General features: G+C 46.0%; 1 protein-coding gene across 2 annotated transcripts in view; it reads right to left on the reverse strand.

Annotated features, from left to right (window-relative positions):
- Positions 1-11458, reverse strand: part of KCNH1 (potassium voltage-gated channel subfamily H member 1) — a gene marked incomplete at both ends in the record, with an annotated part of 282586 nt that overhangs the window by 81784 nt on the left and 189344 nt on the right. For both annotated transcript variants that reach the window (XM_080908290.1, XM_080908289.1), the window contains one exon: positions 649-848. In XM_080908290.1, coding sequence (XP_080764416.1) covers positions 649-848 — 200 coding nt within the window. The remainder of the gene's footprint in view (positions 1-648; positions 849-11458) is intronic.

Raw genomic sequence — 11458 nt, forward strand, 5'->3', positions numbered from 1 at the left:
TCACATGGAGCAGCAGTCGCCGGCTGATGACTAAGGCAGAGTTGTGCCCCTGTTGCCTGGACTTGTCTGAGGCATAGTCTCACCAGGGTAATTACTGAGCCTGTCCATCACGCTCAGTGCTCATGGCCAGGGATGGTGGTCAGGATCTAGTTTTAATGGCAACACATTGGGATTCTTATCAGGACCGAGAGGATGGAGAGAGGTGAGCCTTAGGAGATGCCATGCGTTTATAAAAATGTAAAACTCACTGTAAGGGGAGGACCAAATATAACAAAGATCAATCATATTTTTTTTTAAGCGCTGAACAAAAAGTATCAATGTTTCTTTTTAAAAGGCAAAGTTGGCAAACAAGGGGCCATCTAGGAACCTGGGACAAAAGGAAACAGCCTCCTGTTCAGGGTCTTCATCTCGCCACTGCCCAAGACAGTAGGACATCTGTTCCCTGTGCTCCAGGAGATATACTGTGCCTTTGATTTCTTAAATGATGGCTCTACATTTCTGGTCCTTCAGTAGAGACAACAGAGAAGCCATCTGAACCCTTGGAAGAAGGGCCTGAGAATCCCAGATGTCCCTGGAGAGTTCTGAGCCCAGCCCGCTGGGGAAAGAAAGCTAGGGGACAGGTGGTACGGCAGAGTCTCCCACTCTTACCTTCTCCGTGTCGATGCCTCGGGACATGGACCAGGTGGACACAATGTAGTCCATGACCCGCTCGCTCAGTCCTTTGGGCACCTGGTAGAGCTTCAGAAAATCCCGGACGCTGTTGAGCATCTCATGATACCTGTTGGTATTGGCGTACATCTGCTGGAAAATGGTTGTCACGTTCCCAAAGATGGTGGCATACAGAAGGGCTGGAGACAAAGAGAAGAACGATATGTGAGTGCTCCATGAATGCCCCATGAGTACTCCATCAGTACTCCTCAAGTGCTCCACAAGCCAGACTGCAGAGTGTGGACCCAATGAGAAGGCCCGCAACTAGAGCTGTGCTCCCTGGTAGAGGAGCTGTGCTCCCTGGCAGAGTGTCCAGACCCCGGGAGAGCCTCACATCTCAAGCTGAAGACTTTGTGATAGTAGGTAACTGGGACCAGTGGAGTGTTAGGCAGGGTCCAGGTAGATGAGACCCAGTGCAGCTGGCACCTCAAACACATGTAGCAAGAAAGAAGCCATTTTATATGTGTCAAGTGTGTGTGTGTATGTGTGTGTGTATGTATGTGTGTGTGTATGTGTGTGTTTGTGTCTGTATCCCCATGCTTGAGGCCACTAGCCAAGTGTGTGTTCACATGCCCACAACAGTGCACATTCAAGCTCTGAACCTTCCAAGTTCTGTTGTGTGCCAAGTGCCATGCTACCTCGGGCTCTGGATGGTAAGTGAGACACAGCCTGGTGCTTTAGAACAACACAGTAAGGAGGAGCCAACCGAGGTTCCACCACAAACAGCTATGACAGTGAATCTGCAGAGGGCCAGGAAGGATGATGGCAGTAAGATGAAATAAACCCCATTGTCCCCAGGTAGATTTTGGCCACGGTGCTTTATCTCATTGATAGGACCTCTAAGACACACACAGTGCCTCCATCAGAAATGTAAAACTCGCTGTTTTTAAAGCATATTTTCAGAGTTGTGCACCCATAGGGTTTAGGGCATTTTCATTTCTCAAAAGAGAAATCGCATACCCACCGTCAGACCCTCTCCATCCCTTCCCAGTTTCCCCTACCATACACAACCACTTTCTGTCTCCACAAATTCATCCGCCGAAGGCATTTATACAGATCACACGATATGTCTTCTGTGACAGCTTCCCTCACACTATGCACATTTTCCTGGCTAAATAGTACTCCATCATGTGGGCCACCCACATTCATCTGTCTGCATATCAGTTAATAGCCAGCCATTTCTGGTTTTACCTTCCCTTTTGACTCTGGCTGCTATGTTTGTGAAATACTGTGAGCATCTGAGGGTAAGTATGTGAGCGAACATGCATTTTATTCTTTCGGGTACGCAGCTGGCACTGCTGTGATCTGAGACTGTGTTTCAAACAACCCCTTAGCTGTTTTCTAAAGCTACTCCTCCTGGTTATCGAGAGACAGTTCGGCAGTTGAGAGAGCGCACAGCGCTTGCAGAGGGTCTGAGTTGGCTCATAACATCCCGTAACTACAGATCCAGGGCATCTGATACCCTCTTCCGATCTCCACAGACACCTGCACCAGTGCACATACCCACACACAGACACACAAGTATGTGCATAACTAAAGAGATAAAAAGAGCTAAGGGTAGTACACACCTTTAATCCCAGCACTTAGGAGGCAGGTGGTAGATCTCTGTGAGTTCTCAGACAACTTTGCATAGCAAGTTCTAGGCCAGCCAGGGCTTTGTAGGGAGAACTTGTCTCAACATAAGAACAGCCATTGTGAAGGTAGCTGTACATTTTACATTCCTACAGCACATGAAGGTTCTGGTGCAGTGTGTCTGCCTGTGCCCTCTGCTCCTCTACCAAGCTCTACTGTGACCTGCCTTTCATGTCACCATCTGTGACCATGAATTTTAAACTATCAACTTGACCCAATCTAGAATCGCTTGGGGAGACTTCTCAGTAGGAGATTGTATCTGGGTGGCCTATGAGTATGTCTATACAAGCTTATCTTAATTAAATTATCTTAATTTAAATTAACTACGGATAAAGTCCCAGTCCAGTGAGGGCAGCACTATGAAGTGAGAATTCTCAAATTTTGGGTTATTAAAAACACACACACACAGAAATATAAGAATGTCCTTTTGTATTTTTGGTTGTGAGCCTAGCCTTTAACGGCTGAGCCATCCTTAGCCATCAGGGAAATGCAAATCAAAACAACCCTGAGATTCCACCTCACACCAGTCAGATTGGCCAAGATCCAAAACTCAGATGACAGCAGATGCTGGTGAGGCTGCGGAGAAAGAGGAACACTTCTCCACTGTTGGTGGGGTTGCAAGCTAATACAACCACTCTGGAAATCTGTCTGGCGATACCTCAGAAAATTGGATATAGTACTACCTGAAGACCCAGCTATTCCACTTCTGGGCATATACCCCAGAGACACTTTAATACACAACAAACATATATGCACCACAATGTTCATAGCGGCTCTATTTATAATAGCCAGAAGCTGGAAGGAACCCAGATGTCCTTCAGAAGATGAATGGATACAAAAATTGTGGTACATATACACAATGGAATACTACTCAGCCACCAGAAACAATGACTTAACCAAATTCTTAAGAAAATGGCTGCATCTAGAGAATATCATCCTGAGTGAGATAACCCAGTCACAAAAGAACAGACATAATATGCAGTCACTGATAGTGGGATGCTAACCCCAGAGGCTTGCACTCCCCCAGAAACAACTCACAGACTGTATGAAGTCCAAGAAATAAAGAAAACAAAAAAATATATACATATATTTACAAACAAGAAGACTTTGACTATTTCCATGTTGCGTTTTGTTTTGCATGTACTTTAAGCTTATTGTAACTATTAGGTTTTCAATGCATACTGTCAAGCCCTTGAAAAAAATCAAGTACTGACTAAAAAAAAATATATTCACATGGTTTTATGTAAAAATTATTTTAATGTCTGAAAAAACAGTACTGACAAAAAAGTATAATTTTAAGCAAAAAATGTTTAAAATCTGTACATTTATCTTTGTTTTGTAAAATAAAGTCATAAAAAAAAAAAAAAAAAAAAGAATGTCCTTTTGGTTTAATCCCATGTGTGGGGACATGGGGTTGCTTTGCAGCAGCTGACTGATTTGGCCCATGATAAAGCAGAGATGTGGTTTTTGCCAGCTACAGATAGTTTCTGTTTGTGTGATGTTTGGAATTCTGGGATCTTTTCAGAGAATATGTGACTGCTAGAGCCCCATGAATGGGTTGTGTTGGTCGTATAGGGGGGATCAGTTGCTGTTTGTTAGTAGTCATGCTCAAAGAAAAAACATGTAGGAAGAATTAGATTTAAGGGTCTCTATCTCTTTGTCTTCCCTCTATCCTTGTTTCTCTCCTACCTAGTGATGGGGGTAAGACCAGGGGATAAAGGGTGAGAAAAAGAACCTATGACGAAGCAAAGTCCAGCTATTGCATAGGCAGAGGATCCTAAATTACAGGAGAGGAAAGACATTGAGATGAGCAGAAGTCAGTGAGCATGCTTGCGTGCGCTCATTTCTCCCCACTCTTGACTGTGGAGATTTCACAGCGACAGAAATAAAGCTGCACCGCCCTAGTGAACGTCAACTTGAGATCTCAGTGTGGATTTTCCACAAAGGCTAATAGCACTGAGCATTCTTCCAAGTGCTTGGTGGCCTCTTGTGCATCTTTTCTAGACAAATGACCATTCAAGTGTTTGTCCAGCTTTTGTTTGTATTATTTTGTCTTTTTGATCAAGTGGTAAGGGTCCGTTTGACACACCAGATGCAAGCTCCTTAGTAGACATGTGTTCTGCAAATACTTTCCTACCTCAACTTTTTTCTTATGAGTGGTCTAATGTCATCATTATTCTATACATATAAAAAGAGTGTTTTTGTGTATGGGGGTGACACATGCCATGTGCATGTGGAGGTCAAAAGATAACTTTGGGGGTCAGCTCTCTCCTTCTATAATGCCCACCCTGGGATTTGAACTCAGGTCTTTATGCTTGGCAGTAGCAGCCTTTACTTACAGAACAACCATGTTTGTTTGTCTACTTATTTATTTATCTATTTAGAAACAGGGTCTCTCACTGATCCGATAGCTCAGTGATTTGGCTAGACTGACTAGAGTCCAAGCCCCAGGGAGCCCCCTATCTCTGCCTCCCAGGCACTAAGACTGTAGATACCACCACACTAGGTGGATGCCAGGGAGCCCAGCAGACCTCAGGTTTATGTGATAAACATTTTACTTGCTCCCTTTTCACTTTCACTTTTGTTACAGTATCATGTGTGGCAAGAAGGTTTCAGCTTTGATGTAGTTTTCTTTTGTATTCTAAGCTTAGGAGACAAACTAGGGACAGGGAAGCATGGAAGGGAAATGCAAGGAGCCTGTGGCCAGGAAAGGACTAAAGATACAAACCCGCCTGGCTGTAAACCAGTATGGGACAAGTGGGAAGTGGGAAGATCTCCAGGGGGTGATGTTTGTGTTCACTGGATGCACATTTCTCTTGAAGGTGCACGCCTCCTCTCACTCTCTAGAAGAAGCCAGGGACACGTGTGTTGAGGTTTCCTCCTCTCTGCTTGCCTTTTGTGCCTCTTTTGTGTGTGTGCATGCTTATCTGTTGTTCATATCAGAAACACAAGGAGATCCTTAGGTGTCACTTATATTAGAGCAGGGCACAGAATGTGGATTCAGAGTTTGGTGTGACTGGGTAGGAGATGTCAACTGGGAGCTCACTGCTGATCACCTAGTTATGGCAGTGTTGGAGCACATACAGCTTTGGGATAAGGTACCTGACCTGCTCTATGACACTCTGTGCATTATTCTCGTGCTGTGTTTTCTTTCAGAACATGTTGTCAAAGTATGGGGACATAAATGCTATTTTATGCTCCCCGCCCACACCCCCAGACTTCTTGGACTTGTGACCTGTGGCCTCTTCTGGAACAATTCTCAAGAGCTCAGAAGAAAGATCTGCCTTACCTGCTAAGGCACACTTTTAGGGTCTACTGCCTTTATCCTTCCTCCTCCTCTCTTCCACCTCCCCCCCCCCATAACTCCCAGCCTTGCCTACCCTACTAGCCCAGGATCCCAGCACCATAAGGAAAGAGCCATTAAGATTATAGCTGCATATTTTTCATTTCTTCTTTTTTCCCAGAAAAAGACTTCTGTTCCACGATTTTCTCGTATAATGAAACCTCCATCCTTCTTATCTGGAGGAAGACACTTCTGAATACAGAAGAGCTGAAGGGTATGAACAGAAATAAGGACGGGAAGGGGTGCAGTCTGGGGGCCATAGTCCATCTGTAACTAATACACTTGCTCCTCAGAACAGTCAGTCATTCTTCTGTATTAACTATTTTTCTCGCATTGATAAAACACCATGGTCTACACCACTTATAGAAGGACAAGTTTATTTGGTCTGACGGTTTCAGAGAGATGAAAGCCCACTACCATCATGGTGGGAAGCATGGCAGCAGGCAGGCAGTGGCTGGAGCAGCCACTGAAGGCTTATGTCTTGAACCCCAAGCGTGAGGCAGAGATAACTTTGAACTCTCAAAGCTTACCTCCAGTGATGTTCACCCTCTATCTAGACCACACCTCCTGAATTACAGGCTAATATCTGCAAGTGCCTGTAGCGGGACCCAGCACCTTTGCAGTGCCACCAACTGGGGACGAAGTGTTCAAATGTCCAAGCCTACGTGAGTAATTGCCATTCAACCATCACACTTGATTTTGTTGATGCTATGTTTTCTGTTTTTACTACGAGATTGTGCCTGATCATTCTACTGTGACAGTTATAGAAAACCGGTAGAAACATGTTCCTATCTGTAAATCTCAGTGTCTGGGCAGAAATGAGAAGAGAGGGAGTAGCTGCTCACTGCCTGCCAGCAAGTCCATCCCACAGAGAGGAGTCACCCAGAACACAGACTCTGCCTTAAAGTCTAAAATGCTCTCTTCAGAGTCCCAGGCCCACTGCTGACCTAGGGCAACCACCTTCTCTCTTGAAATGCCTTCAGATACAATGGGGTTCCTGTTCGGTTTAGAGTTGAGCTTTTGAAGGAAGGTCTCACTAATGGCGCAGAGTGGCCTGAAATCCACTATGTAAATTAGGCTGTTCTAGAACTTACAATAGCTAGCCCTATCTTAGACCCTCAAGTGCTACAATGACCAGTGAACATCACACAACTGGCTCAGTTATGATATTAACAATGGACTAACGTCCGTAAGTGCCTATAGCAGGACCCAGCACCCATGCGACACTGTGCCATAGTCAGCAGCAGGACTTCCACAGTCTACACATCTGGCAACAATCCCTCAGAAACTTATTCATCCAGTATTTTAATTCAGCCAACCAACACTGAATATGCAGGTGTGTTGTACCCAGTCCTGGGGGGTTACACACAACCTAGCACATCCTGGGCTCTGAGGCAAAGCCAGGCCTTCTTAGGGCCTCCTGTGATTTACATGTAAAATGTTTCCCAAAGAAGGGTTTGAACACTTCTGATGCCTGCTGTGTTGGCTCTCTGCCTTCCCACCACAGGCATAGCAGATACACGCTGTGGCTACCCGCCTCAAGCTCTGGCTGTCATTATGTCCCCACCACAATGGACTGTAGCCCATCAAACTGTAAGCCAGAGTAAATGCTCCCTCCCTGAAGTTGTTTCTTACCAAGTGTTTTGTCCTCTTGGGCATCAGCAAGGGAACTGATACAGTTGTATTGTTTATGATGGTTACATCAACAAGTCAGCAGGGCAAACTCCAGAGCGACACTGGTTGACCCACTCCAAGATCAACCTTAGCATTGCTTCTGCACCACCCAGTGTTTATAACTGCACCTCGGTTGCCCCAGACCCTGCCCCCTGGGTCTTGGCTATAATCTCTCTCGCTTCCAGTGCTATGCTAGTTTGAACTTGTCTTCACACATGCTTTTTGACCTGAGGAAATTACAGTCCAGTCATTTCAGAGTTGCTCCCTCTGCATTCGGCAGTCACTTGATAAACACTGTAGATCAACGGCTGTAAGGCTATCTCTAGGAGGTTAGTTCGTATGTGTCCAAACAGACCAGCAAGACCATATTCCCTTGGTCTATGGGAGGAATTCAGATCTTTTTGTTGTTGTTGTTCCCACCCCAGAGCTACTGGGTCTCTGGATCAAGGCTCAGGATGGTGTTTTCACAGACTCCTCAGGCAGTTTTGAGCGTGCTAAGTTTGCAAAACTGCCTGTGCACATGAGCCTGCTGTTTCCCTAGTGGACTAAGTGCAAAGCCCTAGGCCAATGATCGATTGTCTTGTTGAGAGGATACTTGGCCATAGTCAGGGTGTAGCTAACACCACTCCACAGAACAAGAGCTTCACAGCTAAGGGCAGAGACAGAACCCAACAGCAGGCAACACCCCCATGAGCCTGAAATTGGTGTTGACCTGACTATACTCACTCTAAATTTCCTGCCAGGTCTAGCCTCACACACCTCCACATGCCTAGACACTGCCCAGGTCAGAAAGTGGCTCTCCACATGAAGACCATAAAAATACACTTATTTCCCTATTTATAGCAAGGAACACCTGAAAACTCATTTAATACCATGCTAAATATAGCACAGATGCCTAAATTACCTCAGACTCCACACACTAGGGAACATCACTTAGCAAGCACCGTTCTTACTGGGAGATAGAAGGTCATTTCCAGCCACTTCTAGTCTGTCAAATGAAATTAACAGTGTCCACAGCATTATGACCCATTAACAATACACTGCACCACTTTGCTGACCAGCGTTTTAATAGCCCTGTAGATAAAGGAACAATTTCCACAGGCAAATACTCCTGTGAAGGAACCAAGACACTGGTTGTAAGTGTCTCCCAGTGATTCAATTCTATGGCTTGGCTTGTACTTGCTGAGCCCTGGGTCATAGATGAACCCCTGGCTTCAGGCCACACGTTGAAAGGTATCTTGCTGCCCAGAAGGTTTACAAGTCCATGCCCTGTCTTATTCTGTGATGAGAGCTGATGTTGTTCTCACAGTAAGTAACAAAGCAGCTTGGAAGAACACATAATTTTTGAGCTGTTTAAATGCACAGGACCTCCAGACCTACTTTCCAATGGCAGCCATGCCTAAGGCTCTCAGAAATGTGGACTTTCCCTCCCACATCTCAAAACAAAGATAAAGTGGAAGACTTCTCTGAAGACACTGTTCTCTCCCTGACCACCTGAATCTGGACATCACATGTGCGACAACAGTTAGCAAAATGCCTCTCCCACTCACAGTGTGAGGGAGAGATTAAATCACTTGACAGCTGATGGCTCTGCTCTTAGTCTCCCAAGAATGTTGTGATTTTCCTGCATTAATAAGCCTTTACCTTTCAGGTTTCCAAGTGTCATTTAGTTGCTATGTGACAGTGTAGTTCATGGTGCCTCTTTTCACAGTATCACCAAATTAATAATCACCCAGGATGAAAATTACTCAGCCTCTGACCTCACATGATGCCAGGTAGCAGGTCTCTGTAAACGGTCCACACGCTAGCGTCCCTCTCTGTGCATGAGCCAGTGGTTCTAACTCTGTTGTTGAAATTCCATGAGGCAGATGACTGCCCCCTTTGGACACAGAGGGCCACATAGTGAGCCAGTGAGTACAAGAAGAAATGGTAACATCGGCTATAGTAAGTGTTCACGTAGCTGCTGCCGTGTGCAAGCCTTTGTTCTGGGCCCTTGTATACTCGATGTGTGGTCATCTATCTTTATTGTATTGTATCTGACTGAAAAGAGACCAAGTGAGACACCAAAGCCATAGAACCAGCAACAAACAGACGAAGATTCACACCTGAGCTTGCTAGAAACAGATGAGGACTCACACCTGAGCCAGCAAGAAACAAGAGGATTCAGACCCGAGCAAGAGGCTTGTAAAATACTCATGCATAGCACCAAACATGCCTCTATCCACTAGACATACACATGACTCGGGGGCCAGACACTGTTCTGGCATTTTGTATGCATGTACACACTAACATATACATTAGTGAGTTCTTTTAATGTCCAGTGAGGTGGTATATACCATGTTGGTTAGAATAACAACAGAAAAATGGATGTAGAGCACACAGATAAACCCATGCCATCCCAGTTTTTCATCCAAGTCAACGAGAAGGGTCCTGGGAGCTGTGCGTTTGAGTCCCTGGAGTACTCCAAGCCTCATCTTGGCTTATCTGCACTCTCCAGCTGAGCCCGGGTCATAGTTCTTCCAGCACTGTTTGAGGTGGGTGAACCTAACAGTCCACATGGGAGATTCAAGAGCTTGGGCACCTATGGACCAACCAGTGTTGGAGGGGACCCTGGTAAATTACTCACAACACACTCAAAGGTAAACCACAAACCCTCCTTCTGACAGCATCAGAAAGCAAGAGGACTATGCAAGAACAGAAGAGAAAAGAGAGAGGGCTAGAGATGGGAGGCTGGAAGCTTATTTTCACATGCCTACAAAAGGGCTTCTTCTCATCTTCACATGCCTACAAAGGGCTCCTCTCTGGCCAATCTATAGGGGCCAAGGCCTGACAGTTCCTGGAAGGGCACTCCTTCCACTTCTCTTTCAAACTTTGGATTTGAACTCTACTCCAAGAAGATCTGCCAAGCCAATGAGCCTTCTGCAGCTGATGATGGTGTCTTAGTGTTTCATTGCCGTGAAGAGACATCACAACTATAGCAACCCTTAAAAAGGAAGGCATTTCATTGGGCCTGACTTACAGGTCAGAGGTTCAGTTCATTATCCTCATGGTGGAAACCATGGCAGTGTGCAGGCAGACATGGTGCTGGAGAGGTAGCTGAGGGTTCCCACACTGGATTGGCAGGAAGAGAGTGGGACCTGGGCCTGGTTTAAGCATCGGAGACCTCAAAACCCATCTCTACTTCCTCCGACAAGGCCACACCTTATAATATAATGGTACCACTCCCTATGGGCCTGTGGGGACCACTGCCATTCAAACCAACACAGAGGGAGAGGGTAAAAGTTCTAGAAGGGCAGACTTGTCTGGGCTGAGGCAATGCTACTCACATGCAGCCTGGACTTCTGGTATGAGGAAGAAATGTCAGGCCAAAGCTTGCAGAGAGGGCTCTGAGGGTGAGCAGACCAGAAGCTGTTCCACAGGGGGTGGGACAAATGTGCCCTGGAGCTGGCAGGAGAGAGCACAGTAACACTAAAGCTTTAGTCTGTGTGTGGGGGTGGGGGGAGTACCTTTTCCCACGCTGCGTACAATGGCCAGCACAAAGTGCGTGACTCAGATTAAGTGGCTACATCAGAACACAATAGGTTGTCTGGCCTAGACAAGGGGCATGTATTTATCACAGCTCTGGAAGCTTGGGACCCTGTACTGGCTGGTTTTGTGGCAACTTGACACAAGCTGGAGTTACCACAGAAGAAAGAAGCCTAGGAAATGCCTCCACGAGATCCAGCTGTAAGGCATTTTCTCAACTAGTGATCAAGGGGGGAGGGCCCAGCCCACTGTGGGTGGTGCCATCCCTGGGTTGGTAGACCTAGGTTCTATAAGAAAGCAAGCTGAGCAAGCCAGGGGAAGCAAGCCAGTAAGTAACATCCCTCCATGGCCTCTGCATCAGCTCCTGCTTCCTGACCTGCTTGAGTTCCAGTCCTGACTTCCTCTGGTGATGAACAGCAATGTGAAAGTGTAAGCTGAATAAACCCTTTGCTCCCCACATTGCTTCATGATCATGATGTTTTGTGCAGGAATAGAAGCCCTGACTAAGGCAGGCCCCAAGATCAGAATGTGACTAAGTACTCCAGTCTACACATAACAGAATGAGGGGACATTGCT

This window comes from Micromys minutus (assembly GCF_963924665.1).
Source record: "Micromys minutus genome assembly, chromosome: 1".
Lineage (NCBI taxonomy): Eukaryota > Metazoa > Chordata > Mammalia > Rodentia > Muridae > Micromys > Micromys minutus.